Source organism: Chlorocebus sabaeus, chromosome 25, assembly GCF_047675955.1.
Source record: "Chlorocebus sabaeus isolate Y175 chromosome 25, mChlSab1.0.hap1, whole genome shotgun sequence".
Taxonomy (NCBI): Eukaryota; Metazoa; Chordata; class Mammalia; order Primates; family Cercopithecidae; genus Chlorocebus; species Chlorocebus sabaeus.
The window spans coordinates 4,678,291-4,698,565 of NC_132928.1; the positions used below are offsets into that span (position 1 = coordinate 4,678,291).

The 20,275-nt window shown below is 37.0% G+C and overlaps 1 protein-coding gene across 4 annotated transcripts in view; it reads right to left on the minus strand.

Annotated features, from left to right (window-relative positions):
- DNAH14 (dynein axonemal heavy chain 14) overlaps nt 1-20,275 on the minus strand; it is a 528,962-nt gene that overhangs the window by 501,295 nt on the left and 7,392 nt on the right. For all 4 annotated transcript variants that reach the window (XM_073011492.1, XM_073011489.1, XM_073011491.1 and 1 more), the window contains exons 2-3: nt 6,779-6,888; nt 4,177-4,316 (exon numbers count right to left, since the gene is read on the minus strand). In XM_073011492.1, coding sequence (XP_072867593.1) covers nt 4,177-4,316; nt 6,779-6,855 — 217 coding nt within the window. In that variant the 5' untranslated portion in view covers nt 6,856-6,888. The remainder of the gene's footprint in view (nt 1-4,176; nt 4,317-6,778; nt 6,889-20,275) is intronic.

The window sequence follows — 20,275 nt, forward strand, 5'->3', positions numbered from 1 at the left end:
TATGAACAGACATTTCTCAAAAGAAGACATTCATACAGCCAACAGACACATGAAAAAATGCTCATCATCACTGGCCATCAGAGAAATGCAAATCAAAACCACAATGAGATATCATCTCACACCAGTTAGAATGGCAATCATTAAAAAGTCAGGAAACAACAGGTGCTGCAGAGGATGTGGAGAAATAGGAACACTTTTACACTGTTGGTGGGATTGTAAACTAGTTCAACCATTATGGAAAACAGTATAGCGATTCCTCAAGGATCTAGATCTAGAAGTACCATATGACCCAGCCATCCCATTACTGGGTATATACCCAAAGGATTATAAATCATGCTGCTATAAAGACACATGCACACGTATGTTTACTGCAGCACTATTCACAATAGCAAAGACTTGGAATCAACCCAAATCCAGTGACAGACTGGATTAAGAAAATGTGGCACATATACACTACGGAATACTATGCAGCCATAAAAAAGGATGAGTTTGTGTCCTTTGTAGGGACATGGATGCAGCTGGAAACCATCATTCTCAGCAAACCATCACAAGTAGAGAAAACCAAACACCACATGTTCTCACTCATAGGTGGGAACTGAACAATGAGATCACTTGGACTCGGGAAGGGGAACATCATACACCTGGGCCTATCATGGCGGGGGGGAGGGATTGCATTGGGAGTTATACCTGATGTAAATGACGAGTTGATGGGTGCAGCACACCAACATGGCACAAGTATATATATGTAACAAACCTGCACGTTATGCACATATACCCTAGAACTTAAAGTATAATAATAGTAAAGAAAAAAAAACAACTCTATGTGCTCTTTGCATACATTTGTACATTCCAGTGCTCTTAGAAAGAGGCCCTATGTGGATTGGTAACCCCCAAAATTTATTTTAATTAACCACAAATGGACCCTGAATGCAAACCAAAAATCCTATTGTCTAACTTGCTCTTCTTCCTTTTCAATGACTATTTCAGATTTTCTCCATGCTCCTCAAATCTCTAAACCTTTACCTTTCAGTCTTTCTCCTCCAAATGATCTCAATGCCTACTTCCCAGGGAACAAAAAAGCATCAGTGGGAATTCCTTCAACTTGCCATTTTCAAGCAAATGAAGCAACCCACTTGTGCACCCATCTTTCCCTCCTGTCCTCCTGACTTAGTAAAAAGGTATCTGGTTTTCCTCTCATCCAAGACCAATCCTTTCCACATTTTGTTTAGATCCTGTCTCTTCATGCCTACATTATTAACTACTCCTTTTTTCTTTTGCATATCCAAGCAGCTCCTATCTCAAATAAAATCACAGCTCCCTCTGGTTATCAGTCTATATTCTGCCTTTCTTCACAGCTAAACTTCTCTGAAGAGTTGCATATAGTCACTAACTCTATTTTCTCATTTACTATCCATTTCTTAATCCAATCTGGTCTGGCTTTGGAACGTCACAAAAACAGCACTCGAGTCCCATATTCTCGAGGTCAGTAAATTCAATGGACATTTTCTAGTCCTCATTTTACTTACCAGTGTTATTTGATACTTTAGACCACTTCTCCTTTTGGATACAATTGTTTCCTTTGACTGCTGTGACACTTCCCACTCTCTCTTTCTTGTCATCCTATTCAGCTTAACTCTGACCAATCCCATGTTCTTTGCCACTGTCCTTTACCTGGCTCGTAACTGCTACATTTCCTTGGCCCTGTTTTAGTCTCACTTTATACATTCTCCCTGGTCAATCTCATCAATGGCTATGGCTTAAACATCCACACACATGATTACTCCCAAATACATCACCTCACCCCTAACTTCTCTGAGCTCCTGACACATATATTCAACTGCCTCCTAGACATCACTGGCATGTGTCAAAGGTACTCCAAATTCAACATGTCCAAAATTGAACTCATGATCCTTCCTCTAAACTCCTGACCTTTTTTTAAGGACTTCCAGTCTTAGTGAATGGGACCACTATTGGTTATTTTAAGCAAGCCCAAGGTGTAGGTATCATCTTCGACACCTCCTTCTCTCTCACCAACCCATCACCATAACTGATAACTGTACCTTCAGAATATCTACAGCCTCCTAAATAGTCCCCCTGTATCGATTCTTGTTCTCTTTCAATCTGTTCTTCAATATACAGCCAGAGTGATCTTTGCAAAACAGAAATCCTCATATTAACTCCTTGCTTAAAACCTTTCCATGGCTCTTATCTTCAAAGCATAATGACAAAATTCCTTAACGTGGCCAAATCCTTGCTTTACCCAACATTTGTATCCCTATCTAGCCTTATATTTCTTTCCTCTTTTCTAAGAAAAATAGCAAAAGTCTCAGAGTACTCCTTCTACTTTTCACTCTGTTGGAGGGAAAGCTTTGACAAGCCTGCAAACACAGCTATCTGTAAGGTCTAGGCACTCCACAGATTAAAACATTCTGGTCCAATGAAGGCCAGAATTCTGGAAGCTCAGGCCCCTTCCAGAAATCAAATACACCCATCTTCAGGCAGAGGATGAAGAAAACTAAAAGTATACCTAAATATTGTTTGTGGTATGCATTTATTAGGTAAAATAGGAAGAAATACAGTCATGTATTGCTTAATGACAGGGATACATTCTGAAAAATGCATCATTAGGCAATTTTGTCACACAAACATCAAAGGGTGCACTTACACAAACCTAGGTGGTACAGCCTAGTACACACCAAGGCTATATGGAATAAACTATTACTCCTAGGCTACAAATCTGTACAGCACATTTCTGTACTGAATACTGTTGGCAACTGTAACACTATACTATGTATTTGTGTATCTAAACACATCTCAATGTAGAAAAGGTACAGTGAAAATACAGTATTATTATCTTATGGGACCATCATCATATATTCAGTCCATCATTGACCAAAATGTCATATGCAGAACATGACTATATATTATTACTAAAAACAAAGTATGGTCTAGTCCATAGAGAAGAGGAAACACTAATTTTGGCAGACCCTAAAACACCTGAGAAACAATAACATTTAAAGGCAACACAGAGAAGTAAAAAATCCATAAAAGAGACTGAAAATGAGCAGATAGACAAGTATAAAGAAAGCCAGGTGAGTATTTCCTTAAAAGTCAAGGGGGAAATAATGGAAATAAGTGGTCAAATAATAAAATATTGCAGAATGATGCAGTGAAATACAAATTATTTTATTTACAAATTAATTATTTTATAAAGATTAGCAACGAGGAGGTATCTGGTGACCTTGAAAGAGTCTTACCAATAGAAGGAAAGAGGTGGAATCCAGGTTGAGGAATGAATTAGAGGTAAGGAAGTCTAGGCTACTCTTTCAAGAATCCTGATAACTGTGAGAAGCCAATACAGAACCAAAGATGTTTCTGGGTTGTTTTGTTTAAGGTGTTTAAGCATGTAGCTTGTTTATATGCTGACAGAAAAAGAGCCAGGAGAAAAAAAGACATCAGAGAACATATCTGATGGACCCCAATTTCCTGAGGAAATGGCAGAAGCAGAGCTCCAAAATGAGCTGGTGGGATTTACTTCAAAGGAGAGGAGGTACAGTTTTCCCCACACAAGCACCATAAATGGGGCTGAAAGCTTATAAAAGTGAGGACATAAAAGTGTTGGATGAGAAAGGAAGTTGTGGTAAAAAATAAAATCAAATCCTGGAAATGGTAGAATTTGAGTGAAGAATGAAAGAAGACTTAAAAAATGGAAATATGTGAGGGAGTAATTAGATACTAGTAGGTAAGAGCAATAAAGGAGGTCACAACACAGTCAGAGGCACTGGGGACTTAGGAGAACCGTGACCCACCTGTAAGGTCTGTACCTCAAAAAAATGACATGATATGCATGAAAAAGTGATGGAAACTGTAAAGTGCTATAGACATATCAGATATTCTGACATTTCACTGGTATTAGTAATATTCCTGTTACTTTTATTACTATTATGAATAGTTAGATTATGTTCCCGTTGAAGAGCAAGCTTTGTATTTGAAGACACTGCTAACTGCTATGACTAATGAAGTGAGTAAAATACCCAACTTTATATTTTGAAAGTAGACACTAATATTTCAATATGTTTCACTTGTTTCCTTAATTTAATGCTATGAAAAATTTATTTCAATTTCCATAAACTAAAATATAAACCAACATGCCTAAATAGTAATCTTGATAAATACCTTCTGTTTTCTCTGACTTCAAAGATTCAGTGAATGCTTTAACTGTTTTATATTCCAATGTTTCCTTTTCTGCTATTTCAGTTGGTTGAGTCTCTAATGGTTTTATATCTTCGTATTTTTTCTCTTCATATTTTAAAAGTCTAAATGACAAAGAAAACAATTCTAAGAAAATAAATGGAAAAATCACACCAACAAAATACTGAGCTATTAGCATATTACCTACAATTTCACATTTATAATTAAAACAGCTTCTTAGGTTTAATAAATACTATGATTAACATTCTCCATAACTGAAAGATTAAATATTTATTCTGACTTTACAATACAATATAATATCTATTCACTCAAATATTTTTGATAGGCACTTTGAAAAAGATCTGTAACATTTACATGGAGAGTCTAGTTAGATTTTAAATAGGTCTAACTGGTGTTAGGGCCTTGTGAATCTTGATCTCACTTTAGAAGATAAGAACTGCTACCCAATTAAACAGAGTGAAGTCAGAACACAATTTTCTGAAATTTCATACCCATATATTGCCTTCCTTTTTTTTCACAGGACATTGGCCAACTCTCTACTGTTGGAAAAACCTTTTCATAAGAACAGAATCCAAAATTACTGCCTACAATCGACTTATATTATAGATCACAGTTTTATAAAGCAGAGAAAATTCTAGGTTCTGTAAAGGCTTATATGTACTGTTAAGGAAAAAAAGTACTTTATCTATTGGTATATTAAAGAAAAATACTTAATCAAATCATTAGGAAGGTAATATTTCTTTTCTATGACAAAGAAAGCACAATGTCTTTGAACTTATTTATAGATCGCTTATTAGGTATTATTCTTAACTTAAATCCTTTTCCTTTGAGCGTTTTGAGTTCCCACTTTGTTTATAAACATCTTGAAAATTTTCCTCTTCATTAAAATGTCTATCTGTATCTGTTGTCCTCCCCACCTTTTTTTTTTTTTTTTTTGGTACTGAATTTTTTGCCATTTTGTAAACAATGTGTAGTAGTTATTTACACATTTTGAGCAGCAATCTTTTGTCACTTTATATCTCTCATTTGGAATTATCTTTTCACTTTCTTGATGTCTTTATAAACAGAAGTTACTAATTTTAATATAATTTATCTGCATTTTCCTTTATGGTTTGTATTGTTTATGACTTCTTAAGAAATCTTTCAGGCCGGGAGCGGTGGCTCAAGCCTGTAATCCCAGCACTTTGGGAGGCCGAGACGGGCGGATCACGAGGTCAGGAGATCGAGACCATCCTGGCTAACACGGTGAAACCCCATCTCTACTAAAAAATACAAAAAACTAGCCGGGTGAGGTGGCGGGCGCCTGTAATCCCAGCTACTGGGGAGGCTAAGGCAGGAGAATGGCGTAAACCAGGGAGGCAGAGCTTGCAGTGAGCTGAGATCTGGCCACTGAACTCCAGCCTGGGCGACAGAATGAGACTCCATCTCAAAAAAAAAGAAAGCAAAAAAAAAAAGAAATCTTTCCTCAGTCCAAGGTAATGACAAAATGAGCTTATATGTTTTCCTAACATAAAGTTTTACCTTTTACAAGTCTTTTAATTAACACATAAGTCCTTAAATCCTTGACTTTTGGGTATATTGTAAGAGGCTCCATTTCTTCCCTTGTCCCCAGCCAATAAGGTTATACAATTGTCACAGCACCATTATTGAACATGCCCGCTTAATCTTCACTAACCTATAACGCCAAGTCTATGTTCACTTAAAATGAATACAATGGTCTGTTCTTGGGTTCTTTATTCTTTATTTGTGTATCCTTGTTTCTACAGCACACTCCTTAATTATGATAGCTTTATAATAAGTTTTAAGAGTTGTAGGTCAAGACTATCAGATTTTCTTTTAAGGAGTGTTTTACATATTCTTGACCCTTTGCTTTTCTATATAAATTTTGTTGAATTCTCAATTAAAGTTTATAATTTTTTCATAAAGGGCATAATTACATCATTTAAAAAAATAGTATTTATTTGGGAGGCCGAGGTGGGTGGATCATGAGGTCAGCAGTTCAAGACCAGCCTGGTCAAAATGGTGAAACCCCTTCTCTACTAAAACTACAAAAAAAGTTAGCCAGGTGTGGTGGTGGGTGCCTGTAATCCTAGCTACTAGGGAGGCTGAGGTTGGAGAATCGCTTGAACCTGGGAGGCAGAGGTTACAGTGAGCCAAGATCATGCCACTGCATTCCAGTCTAGGTGACAGAGCAAGACTCTGTCTCAAAAAACAAAAAAGTATTTATGTATCCAATGTACCTATTTTTCAATACTGTTACAAATGATGCCTTTTGCTTTCCTAGGATTTCTCAGTTGTTGGTTAATTTGTCATATCCAACAACCTCCTTCTCACTGTTTTGGCATATCCAAGGTTGGTCTGGGGGAAGGAGCCAACAACCAGTGTTAACTTGCCTATCTTGTTAGAAAATACTCCCTGAGAAACTAAGATTTTTCTAAACTCTAGAATCATCAGTAAATTCTGATATATTTTAAGTCCTTCACTGTCAGAATGACTTAACACCAGCCATATACTGCTGAAATCTTACTTTAGAAAAAACTCTCATTTTATTTTATCTTATTTTTACCTTGGTTTTGTGTTGGTTTCCTCCTTGTCCATCTCTTGATTTTCAGTTGTAAAATCAATGGGTATAAATGTTTCCATATGTTTTTCTGAGTGAAACTACAAAGTAACTGGCTGTAAAAAAAATTCACATTATTATCTTTAATATACAATACAATCTGACAACTATGACTATTGGTATTCAAAATGGCATATATAGTTCCCAGCTTCTCAATAGGCTTAATATAATATCCTGACTGCTTTTGTTTCTTACAGTATAATTTCCAAACCCTTCACAAAGCTAGTTAGCTTTCTCAGGGCAATCTCTATATTGTCTAACTTCCTTTCTACGGCAATTTTTTTCCATCTTACATGCATTGGTTTATGTACATACAATTTTAGTTTACATTAAATAGCATGTTAAAGATAATGGTAAGTTTTAAGATTATTTTCCTAGGGGAAATTATCAAAAAGAACTTACGAAAGTCATCAGAAGTGGTAGCTGAAGTTGATAAACTAATTTCACCATTCACTAAGCACTAAAAGGCCACATCCATATATTACCACCATTCTTCAGATAGAATAGAACAAAAGGGAGTCAGTAATGAAATATAAAAAGGTGAGTTTCTTTCTGATTACCGAGGGAAATCTAACAAGATACAGAAAGTCTTTAAATAAAGTTGATGTGCTACATGGCCATGCACCATAACAGAAGAATTAAAGGTAAAAATTTAAGACTGGAAAAAAATTCAACAGCCCTTCATGCTAAAAACTCTCAATAAATTTGGTATTGACGGAACATATCTCAAAATCATAAAAGCCATTTATGACAAACCCACAGCCAATATCATACTGAATGGGCAAAAACTGGAAAAATTCCCTTTGAAAACTGGCACAAGACAGGGATGCCCTCTCTCACCACTCCTACTCAATATAGTGTTGGAAGTACTGGCTAGGGCAATCAGGCAAGAGAAAGAAATCAAGGGGATTCAGTTAGGAAAACAAGAAGTCAAATTGTCCCTGTTTGCAGATGACATGATTGTATATTTAGAAAACCCCATTGTCTCAGCCCAAAATCTCCTTAAGCTGGTAAGAAACTTCAGCAAAGTCTCAGGATACAAAATTAATGCGCAAAAATCACAAGCATTCTTATACACCAGTAACAGACAAACAGAGAGCCAAATCATGAATGAACTTCCATTCACAATTGCGTCAAAGAGAATAAAATACCTAGGAATCCAACTTAAAAGGGATGTAAAGGACCTCTTCAAGGAGAACTACAAATCACTGCTCAGTGAAATAAAAGAGGACATAAACAAATGGAAGAACATACCGTGCTCATGGATAGGAAGAATCAATATTGTGAAAATGGCCATACTGCCCAAGGTAATTTATAGATTCAATGCCATCCCCATCAAGCTACCAATGACTTTCTTCACAGAATTAGAAAAAACTGCTTTAAAGTTCATATGGAACCAAAAAAGAGCCCGCATCTCCAAGACAATCCTAAGTCAAAAGAACAAAGCTGGAGGCATCACGCTACCTGACTTCAAACTATACTACAAGGCTACAGTAACCAAAACAGCATGGTACTGGTACCAAAACAGAGATATAGACCAATGGAACAGAACAGAGTCCTCAGAAATAATACCACACATCTACAGCTATCTGATCTTTGACAAACCTGAGAAAAACAAGAAATGGGGAAAGGATTCCCTATTTAATAAATGGTGCTGGGAAAATTGGCTAGCCATAAGTAGAAAGCTGAAACTGGATCCTTTCCTTATTCCTTATACGAAAATTAATTCAAGATGGATTAGAGACTTAAATGTTAGACCTAATACCATAAAAACCCTAGAAGAAAACTTAGGTAATACCATTCAGGGCATAGGCATGGGCAAGGACTTCATGTCTAAAACACCAAAAGCAACGGCAACAAAAGCCAAAATTGACAAAGGGGATCTAATTAAACTAAAGAGCTTCTGCACAGCAAAAGAAACTACCATCAGAGTGAACAGGCAACCTATAGAATGGGAGAAAATTTTTGCAATCTACTCATCTGACAAAGGGCTAATATCCAGAACCTACAAAGAACTCAAACAAATTTACAAGAAAAAAACAAACAACCTCATCAAAAAGTGGGCAAAGGATATGACAGACATTTCTCAAAAGAGGACATTCATACAGCCAACAGACACATGAAAAAATGCTCATCATCACTGGCCATCAGAGAAATGCAAATCAAAACCACAATGAGATACCATCTCACACCAGTTAGAATGGCAATCATTAAAAAGTCAGGAAACAACAGGTGCTGCAGAGGATGTGGAGAAATAGGAACACTTTTACACTGTTGGTGGGATTGTAAACTAGTTCAACCATTATGGAAAACAGTATGGCGATTCCTCAAGGACCTAGAACTAGAAGTACCACATGACCCAGCCATCCCATTACTGGGTATATACCCAAAGGATTATAAATCATGCTGCTATAAAGACACAAGCACATGTATGTTTATTGTGGCACTATTCACAATAACAAAGACTTGGAATCAACTCAGATGTCCATCAGTGACAGACTGGATTAAGAAAATGTGGCACATATACACCAGGGAATACTATGCAGCCATAAAAAAGGATGAGTTTGTGTCCTTTGTGGGGACATGGATGCAGCTGGAAACCATCATTCTCAGCAAACTATGGCAAGAACAGAAAACCAAACACCGCATGTTCTCACTCATAGGTGGGAACTGAACAATGAGATCACTTGGACTCGGGAAGGGGAACATCACACACTGGGGCCTATCACGGGGAGGGGGGTGGCGGGAGGGATTGCACTGGGAGTTATACCTGATGTAAATGACGAGTTGATGGGTGCAGCACACCAACATGGCACAAGTATACATATGTAACAAATCTGCACGTTATGCACATGTACCCTAGATCTTAAAGAATAATTTTTTTAAAAATGTATAGTAAAGTAATAATAAAGAGCTGACATTAAAAAAAAAAAAAAAGACTGGAATCAATGGAGAATAGAAAACGTTTTAGCTGGCAAATGAATATGCTTCAGATAGATCAACTAAGATAGACTGAAATAAGCCAGGGGTAAGAGTCGTTCTTACTAGCCGGGCACGGTGGCTCAAGCCTGTAATCCCAGCACTTTGGGAGGCCGAGACAGGCGGATCACGAGGTCAGGAAATCGAGACCATCCTGGCTAACACGGTGAAACCCCGTCTCTACTAAAAATACAAAAAACTAGCCGGGCGAGGTGGCTGGCGCCTGTAGTCCCAGCTACTCGGGAGGCTGAGGCAGAATGGCGTGAACCCGGTAGGCGGAGCTTGCAGTGAGCTGAGATCCGGCCACTGTACTCCAGCCTGGGCGGCAGAGCGAGACTCCGTCATTTAAAAAAAAAAAAAAAAAAAAAAAAAAAAAAAAAAAAAAAAGGCCGGGCGCGGTGGCTCAAGCCTGTAATCCGAGCACTTTGGGAGGCCGAGACGGGCGGATCACGAGGTCAGGAGATCAAGACCATCCTGGCTAACACGGTGAAACCCCGTCTCTACTAAAAATACAAAAAACTAGCCGGGCGAGGTGGCGGGCGCCTGTAGTCCCAGCTACTCCGGAGGCTGAGGCAGGAGAATGGCGTAAACCCGGGAGGCGGAGCTTGCAGTGCGCTGAGATCCGGCCACTGCAGTCCAGCCAGGGATACAGAGCGAGACTCGTCTCAAAAAAAAAAAAAAAAAAAAAAAAAGAATAGTCTTACTAGAATAGAAATGCGGCCGGGCGCGGTGGCTCACGCCTGTAATCCCAGCATTTTGGGAGGCCGAGGTGGGTGGATCAGGAGTCAGGAGATTGAGCCCACGGTGAAACCCCGTCTCTACTAAAAATACAAAATATTAGCCAGGCCTGGTGGCAGGCACCCGTAGTCCCAGCTACTCGGGAGGCTGAGGCAGGAGAATGTCGTGAACATGGGAGGCGGAGCTTGCAGTGAGCGGACATTGCGCCACTGCACTCCAGCCTGGGTGACAGAGGGAGACTCTGTCTCATAAAAAAAAAAAAAAAAAAAAAAAAAAATCTACACAGTAGGTATGAAGCTGACAACTATAACATCAATGTAGGACAGTCTACCTATTGACAAGACTCAAGGTGCACAAAGAGTCCTACTCATGACCCAAAGAATATCAAGAAAGGCCACAGAAGGATCATTCACTGCAGCCAACAACTGAAGGATACAACTGTGACCATAACTGGAGATAAGACGAAGAAACATATCCTAAGGGAAGTAGATTGCACTGGATTTAAAAAAAAAAAAAAAAAAAAAAATCCCTAAATCAAATCCATTCTGAACTTGCAATAAAGCAAGAGTCAATAAACTTTTTTTGAAAAAGAACCAAAGTGGCCAGGTGCAGTGGCTAAGGTCTGTAATCCCAGCACTTTGGGAGGCCAAGGTGGGCGGATCATATGATGCCAGGAGTTCGAGACCAGCTTGGGCAACATGGCAAAACCCCGCCTCTACTAAAAATACAAAAATTAGCCAGGAGTGGTGGTGCATGCCTGTAATCCCAGCTATTTGAGAGGCTGAGGCAGGCGAATCGCTGGAACCTGGGAGGCAGAGGTTGCCATGAGCTGAGATCGCACCATTGCACTCCAGCCTGGGCAACTGAGTGAGACTCTGTCTCAAAAAAATAAAATAAAATAAAAAGAGCCAAAGAATAAATATTTTAGACTTTGTGAGTCAAAAGGCAAAATTGAGGCTATTACATAGGTACCATATAACAAAAGAGAAAACAAATTGCCACAAATGTTTTATTGATGAAATTCAATAAGTGATAACAATAATTATGTATGTTTTTTTGTAATACAGGCCTATAAGAAAAATAGTGTTCTTTGGGGAAGATAACATCTCACTTAACTGGGATTCGAAGTTAGTGTTACCTATCACTAAAGTGGTTGTGAATTTTCATGTGTAAAAACCATTCTTAGCTTATAAACATACAAAAACAGGTGGCAGGCCAGATTTGGCTGACAGGCCATCATTTGCCAACTCCTTCAAGAGAGTATATGCTAACCCCAACCTCAGCATTGACTTTGGAGTGACTTACATATTCATGCTCTAATCATTACCAACAAATATCCAACAAACAAGAAAGATTGCTCAAACTCATTACTAACCAAACTGTAAAAAAAATTAAATGAGCTACTTTTTTCATATCAGACAAGTAAAAAACATCAAGTTAACCTCATACTTCTCCACGGCAACATTCAAATGCCAGAATATTTCCTAAGAGAAATAAAAAGAATAGCTTAAGAATTTTATACAGAGCCAAGTTTTCATTTAAGCATGAAGATAACAACCATTTCAAAACATGAAAAATTCAATAAAAATATCACCCATAATACTTTCTTGTAAAAGGCACATGACAATAGATCCCACCAACACAGACATTTAAAAAGGACAACTTATAAATAAAGAAAATAATAATAACAGCATTAAACTCATTTAAATACAGAACTAAGTCAAAACAATGAAGGGACTTATGAACACAGAACAAAATTTTATTTCTATACTTATATTTAGATAGTAAATAAAATCTAAACATGAGTATTGAAGTAATAGTACAAGTAAAACAAAATCAAGATGGGAGGAAAGGGAGGTAGATGGAATGTAGGTAGCATAAGTGATTTGTTTTCCTCATCTTTCAGAAACAGAGGTCAACAGACACTGACTGGTTAAGGCTGATAAATAAAATAACGGAAGTTTAAATATGTTATTAAAAAGTGTAAAATTATCCATAAGAAGAACAAAAATTATAACATAAACAATGGAAATGTGGGAGTAGGAGACATTGGATAAAAGGTAAATTCATGAATTACATTCTAATATCTTCATTTTGCAGTGGGCAGTCAATAGATGCTATCTAAAATACATAGCTCACAAAATACAGGTTGAAATATAATGTATTATATTACAAGTCTTGATAAAAAATAATAATGCATGAACCTTCCAAAGTATCAGAGGCAAAACAAACTATGTGTTTATATAAGAGAGGGATTAAAAACATGAGAAAAAGTTTAAAATAAAGGATAGTTGTGGTTGACTTTAATCGGTTGCCCATACAATATTCATTTCCTCCTTCACTTTCCCAAACAGTAATCTTATTTTTGTTCAGGTAGATCTAAAAAAATAAAAGACAGGTTAACTACTACAGAGAATAAAGTAATAAATCAGACAAAACGAATCAAGAGTCTGGAAGGAGACAGAAATGGGGACCATAATGACTGAGAATAATCTTCCAGACATAAATCTTCAGTTTCATAAAGTCCAACAAATTCTAAGCAGAATGAACATATGTTCATACATATATACACATGAGCACCCACATGTGGATACACACACACACACACACACACTCCCCCAACATAGTGAAACTGCAGAATGCCAAAGACAAGGAGGAGATCCTAATGGTACTAGAGATAGATTACTTAAGCTGGAAAATCACTGGACTAAGAATGGGCTTCTTGACGGTAAAATCTAAACCAAGAAAATGATACAATATTTTCAATGTGCTAAGGAAAAATAACCATCAACTTGGAATTCTATAACTGGTAAAAATATGTTTCAAGAATAAAGGCAAGATAAAGACATTTCTAGGCAAATAAAATAAACATACATAAAAATTATCCTAAAGGACTTCAAAAAAGAAGTACTATGATCCCAAGTGGAAGGACTCAGATGAAAGAAAAAATTATGAGCAAAAAAAGTAATACATCAGTAAAGCTAAACAAATACTGCATAAAACAATAATTATTATGGGATTAAAAGTGAGATAGAACGAAATTATCCAACAATAACAGTGCAGAGGTCAGGAGGGGGAATGATCAGAACTAAAATGTTTTCAGATACTTGCATTTTCTGGGGGAAGAAAAACAGATGGATTAAACTTATGCTTTGATAAGTATGCATCTTAAAATTTTTATGGTAATGACTAAAGGATATATAGAATGCATAAATTTCAAGCTAACAGTTGGGGGTGGGGGGTGAAATAAAAATAAATATATAAGCAACCAGTCTAAGAGGAGACAGAAAGATAAACAGAAAAGTCAGAACAAAAGAGAAACTACAAAATAAAGTGGCAGAAATAAATAGAAACATATTACTAATTATAATCAATATAAATGAACTAAATTATCTAAAAGGACAATGATATCAAAATTGAGAAGAAAGTTCAGTTATACCCTATTCAAAAGACAAATTTCTGAAACATAAGGATACAACAAGGATGCAAGTACAGGAAAGAGATATACCAGGCAACTATTAAAGAAAATAAAAATATTATAGCTATATTTATATCAGAAAAAAAGATATTCAAGCAGAAAGAGTCACTAGATAGAAAGAGGATCACTACATAGTGACTAAATGTTCATTTTGCCCGGAAAATAAAACAGAAGAGTTTGGAACTTGGACTTAACAACATGGCTTCTAAATATGGAATGCAAATGTGTAAACATATAATACATATTGCAAAAACTGAAAGAACCATAGGGAGAAAAAATAAATCTAGTATGATAATGAGGCATTTTAACAAACTTATTTCAGTTAATCAGGCCAACCTTTTCCTGCCAAAACTAACAAACAAACAAAAACATTAAGGATACAGATTTTAACAACCCAATTTAAAAGTTTGATTTAACATATATATTATATAAAACTCAAGAAGTGAGGAATACATATAATTTTAAGCGCATATGGCATAGTTTGAAAATCAACCACCTACTGGATCATAATGTAAGTCAACACATTTGAAATGATTTATCATCATATAGCCCAAATTCTATGACTACGATACAATTAGAGTAGAAATAGATGAATCATGAAACCCCATAAATGTGGAAATCAATAAACACATGTCTAAATAACTCACATTTCAAAAAAAGAAATGATAGAAAATTTAAAATATTAAGAAATAAATGCTACAATATTAAAATTAAAACTTGTGAGATGCAGCTAAAGAGGTACTCATAGGTAAATATACAGCCATAAAATGCTTATACTAGAAAACAAGAAATATTATCTAAATTAAGTATCCAAATTAAGAAGTTAGAAAAAGTAAAACTTTATAAATCCAAAGTAGAATAATACTAAAGATTAGAGCAGAAATGTTTAAAAATAGAAAATAAACCTACAATCGAGAGGATCAAAAGAGCAAATTACTGAGTAGAAAAACTTACAAAGACATCAATTCTTTACAGTCAATATAACTCCAATCAGAATCTCAACAGTTTTTTTGTTTGTTTGTTTGATAGACCTTGTCAAGATGATTAAATGTATATAGAAGAATAAAAGCTCAGGAATAGCCAAGACATTTCTGGGAAAAAAATAACATGAAGGAGAGTCTAATAGTAGAATAATAATAAATCTTTAGTAACTGAGGCAGCATAGTACTGGAACACAGAAATTTACAGATAACATTATGGAAATCACAGAAACAGTACCAAATGCAGATGAGGCTGGGAGCGGTGGCTCACGCCTGTAATCCCAGCACTTTGGGAAGCCAAAGAGAACAAATCACCTGAGGTCAGGAGTTCAAGACCAGCCTGACTAACATGGTAAAATCCCATCTCTACTCAAAATACAAAAATTAGTCAGGTGTAGTGGTGCATGCCTGTAATCCTAGTCACTCAGGAGGCTGAGGCAGGACAATCACTTGTACCCGGGAGGCGGAGGGTGCAGTGAGTCGAGATCGTGCCACTACACTCCAGCCTGGGCAACAGAGCAAGACTCTGTCGCAAAAAAAAAAAAAAAAAAAAAAAAAAAAAGTAGATGAAACATTGATATATAACAAGTGACATATCAAATAAGGTGGAAAAATAATCCAGCTAGAAAAAAAAAAGCCATAAGGGGAAAGAAATAAAATTAGATTCGTTTCCTGACTCACACCAAATATACAAACAAAACAAGGACAAAAAAGGTTTTTCAGAGTGACTGAAATGTGAGAAGTAAAACTTGAAAACTGAACAATTTTCTGATCTAGGGATAGTGAATAACTTACAAACAAGAATATAATATAAAATTCCAAAAACTAAATTGTATTAAAATTAGGAATTTATTTATTAAACCTCACTCTAAAGAAAATAAAAAGACAAGCTGCACACTGTGGGATGTTTACAAAAGATATGTAACACAGTCTCCAAAGATAACCACCATTTATTGATTGATATACATGGATGCTACTCCACTCATCAAAAAGTGGGGTCTATTTCTCCTCTTTTTGAATCTGGGCTGGTCTTAGTGAATTCCTTTGACCAACAGAATACTGTGAAAATAATATTAGCCAGTTCTAGGCCCAGCCCTTAAGAAACCTGCCAGCTTTCACTTTCCCTTTTAAAGCTATCCACTATGTGGGAAGTCTGACTACCCTGAGATGACCATGACCACCCAAGTCAGCCACATGGAATAGTATGTGAGAAAGCACTAAAGCACCATGTAAGTGAAGCTTTCTTCGCTTCAGCCCAGATCAACCATCAAATGAATGCAGCCAGCTGAATGAGTGCAACGCCACATGGAGCAGCAAAACTACTCAGCTCAGTCTAGAATCAAGAGAAACTGTTGTTGATTGAAGCTACAAGAGTTTAAGGTGGTTTGTCACACAGTAATAGACAACTGAAATAACATTTAACATTTATTTGACAAAGGATTCATCTGCCTCCATGATTTAGTCACCTCCCACCAGGCCCCTCCTCCAACACAAAGAAATACAATACAACAAGAGATGTGGGTGGGGACACTGAGCCAAACCATATAAAAGAAGTTCATAGATTAAAAAATATTGTTCAATATTCTGTCTTGTGTTATACAGTGGGTTTGCAGATGTTTATTACTTCAACATGTTTTCTGATTAGTTGTTTTTTGTTTTTTTTTTTTTGAGACAGAGTCTTGCTCTGTCACCCAGGCTGGAGTGCAGTGGCGCGATCTCAGTTCACTACAAGCTCCACCTCCCAGGTTCACGCCATTGTCCTGCCTCAGCCTCCCGAGCAGCTGGGACAACAGGCACCCACCACCAAACCCAGCTAATTTTTTTTTTTTTTTTTTGTATTTTTAGTAGAGACGGGGTTTCACCATGTTAGCCAGGATGGTCTCAATCTCCTGACCTTGTGATCCACCCGGCTAGGCCTCCCAAAGTGCTGGAATTACAGGCGTGAACCACCACGCCCGGCCGTTTTTTGATTAGTTCAAAAGGGCCATGCCAAGATTAATGACGACAAGGTATAGGGGAAAAGGATTAGAGTATAATCCAGTGAATCTGAGGGTTCTACTTACTCTGTCAAAATAAAAAGACTAAAAGTGTATTGTTTAACTGGCTTGTTAGACAACAGATGCCAGAAGACAATAAATTAATATCCTCAAAATGCTGAGAAGAAAATAACTGTCAGTCAAGTATTTTATTTTTAAAATTGTTATTTCTTTTTTAACGAGGTAAAATATACATATATAATTTACCATCTTTAGCATTTTTACATGTATAGTTCAGTGGTAATAAATATATTTATTCCTCTTTTTCAATTCATCCCCCTCCCCTTCCTGGCCTTTGGTAACTACCATTCTACTCTATTTGCATGAGAGTCATTTTTCTTGCTCCCACATATGAGTGAGAGCATGTGATATCTGTCTTTCTGTGCTTGGCTTATTTCTCTTAGCATAATAGCCACTAGTTCCATTCACGTTGCTGTAAACAACAGGGTTCTTTTTTATGGCTGAATAGTATTCCATTTTGTATACATACCACATTTTCCTTTTTTTTTTTTTAATATTATACTTTAAGTTTTAGGGTACATGTGCCCGTGTAGGTTTGTTACATATGTATACATGTGCCATGTTGGTGTGCTGCACCCATTAACTTGTCATTTACATTAGGTATATCTCCTAATGCTATCCCTTTCCACCCCCCCACAATAGGACCTGGTGTGTGATGATCCCCTTCCTGTGTCCAAGTGATCTCATTGTTCATTTCTGACCTATGAGTGAGAACATGCGGTGTTTGGTTTTCTATTCTTGTGACCATTTGCTGAGAATGATGGTTTCCAGCTGCATCCATGTCCCTACAAAGAACATGAACTCATCCTTTCTTATGGCTGCATAGTATTCCATAGTGTATATGTGCCACATTTTCTTAATCCAGTCTGTCACTGATGGATATTTGGGTTGATTCCAAGTCTTTGCTATTGTGAATAGTGCCACAATAAACATACATGTGCATGTGTCTTTATAGCAGCATGATTTATAATCCTTTGGGTATATCCTCAGTAATGGGATGGGATGGCTGGGTCATATGGTATTTCTAGTTCTAGATCCTTGAGGAATTGCCACACTGTTTTCCACAATGGTTGAATTAGTTTACAGTCCCACCAACAGTGTAAAAGTGTTCCTATTTCTCCACATCCTCTCCAGCACCTGTTGTTTCCTAATTTTTTAATGATTGCCATTCTAACTGGTATGAGATGGTATCTCATTGCGGTTTTGATTTACATTTCTCTGATGGCCAGTAATGATGCGCATTTTTTCATGTGTCTGTTGGCTGTATGAATGTCTTCTTTTGAGAAGTGTCTGTTCACATCCTTTGCCCACTTTTTGATGGGGTTGTTTGTTTTCTTCTTGTAAATTTGATTGAGTTCTTTATAGGTTCTGGATATCAGCCCTTTGTCAGATGAGTAGATTGCAAAAATTTTCTCCCATTCTATAGGTTGCCTGTTCACTGTGATGGTAGTTTCTTTTGCTGTGCAGAAGCTCTTTAGTTTAATTAGATCCCATTCGGCAATTTTGGCTTTTGCTGCTGTTGCTTTTGGTATTTTAGACATGCCTATGTCCTATGCCCATGCCTATGTCCTGAATAGTATTACCTAGGTTTTCTTCCAGGGTTTTTATGGTTTTAGGTCTAACATTTAAGTCTCTAATCCATCTTGAATTAATTTTCATATAAGGAATAAGGAAAGGATCCAGTTTCAGCTTTCTACTTATGGCTAGCCAATTTTCCCAGCACCATTTATTAAATAGGGAATCCTTTCCCCATTTTTTGTTTTTCTCAGGTTTGTCAAAGATCAGATGGCTGTAGATGTGTGGTATTATTTCTGAGGGCTCTGTTCTGTTCCATTGGTCTATATCTCTGTTTTGGTACCAGTACCATGCTGTTTTGGTTACTATAGCCTTGTAGTATAGTTTGAAGTCAGGTAGCATGATGCCTCCAGCTTTGTTCTTTTGACTTAGGATTGTCTTGGCAATGCGGGCTCTTTTTTGGTTCCATATGAACTTTAAAGCAGTTTTTTCCAATTCTGTGATGAAAGTCCTTAGTAGCTTAATGGGGATGGCATTGAATCTATAAATTACCTTGGGCAGTATGGCCATTTTCACAATATTGATTCTTCCTATCCATGAGCATGGTATGTTCTGCCATTTGTTTGTGTCCTCTATTTCACTGAGCAGTGGTTTGTAGTTCTCCTTGAAGAGGTCCTTTACATCCCTTTTAAGTTGGATTCCTAGGTATTTTATTCTCTTTGAAGCTATTGTGAATGGGAATTCATTCATGATTTGGTTTGTCTGTTACTGGTGTATAAGAATACTTACGATTTTTGCACATTGATTTTGTATCCTGAGACTATGCTGAAGTTGCTTAGCTTAAGGAGATATTGGGCTAAGACGATGGGGTTTTCTAAATAAATAATCATGTTATCTGCAAACAGGGACAATTTGACTTCTTCTTTTCCTAACTGAATACCCTTGATTTCTTTCTCTTGCCTGATTGCCCTAGCCAGAACTTCCAACACTATGTTGAATAGGAGTAGTGAGAGAGGGCATCCCTGTCTTGTGCCAGTTTTCAAAGGGAATTTTTCCAGTTTTTGCCCATTCAGTATGATATTGGCTGTGGGTTTGTCATAAATAGCTCTTATTATTTTTAGGTACGTTCCATCAATACCGAATTTATTGAGCATTTTTAGCATGAAGGGCTGTTGAATTTTGTCAAAAGCCTTTTCTGCATCTATTGAGATAATCATGTGGTTCTTGTCTGTGGTTCTGTTTATATGCTGGATTACATTTATTGATTTGCAGATGTTGAACCAGCCTTGCATCCCAGGGATGAAGCCCACTTGATCATGGTGGATAAGCTTTTTGATGTGCTGCTGAATCCGGTTTGCCAGTATTTTATCGAGGATTTTTGCGTCAATGTTCATCAGGGATATTGGTCTAAAATTCTCTTTTTTTGTTGTGTCTCTGCCAGGCTTTGGTATCAGGATGATGTTGGCCTCATACAATGAGTTAGGGAGGATTCCCTCTTTTTCTATTGATTGGAATAGTTTCAGAAGGAATGGTACCAGCTCCTCCTTGTACCTCTGGTAGAATTCGGCTGCGAATCTGTCTGGTCCTGGACTTTTTTTGGTTGGTAGGATATTAATTATTGCCTCAATTTCAAGGCCTGCTATTGGTCTATTCAGGGATTCAACTTCTTCCTGGTTTAGTCTTGGGAGAGTGTAAG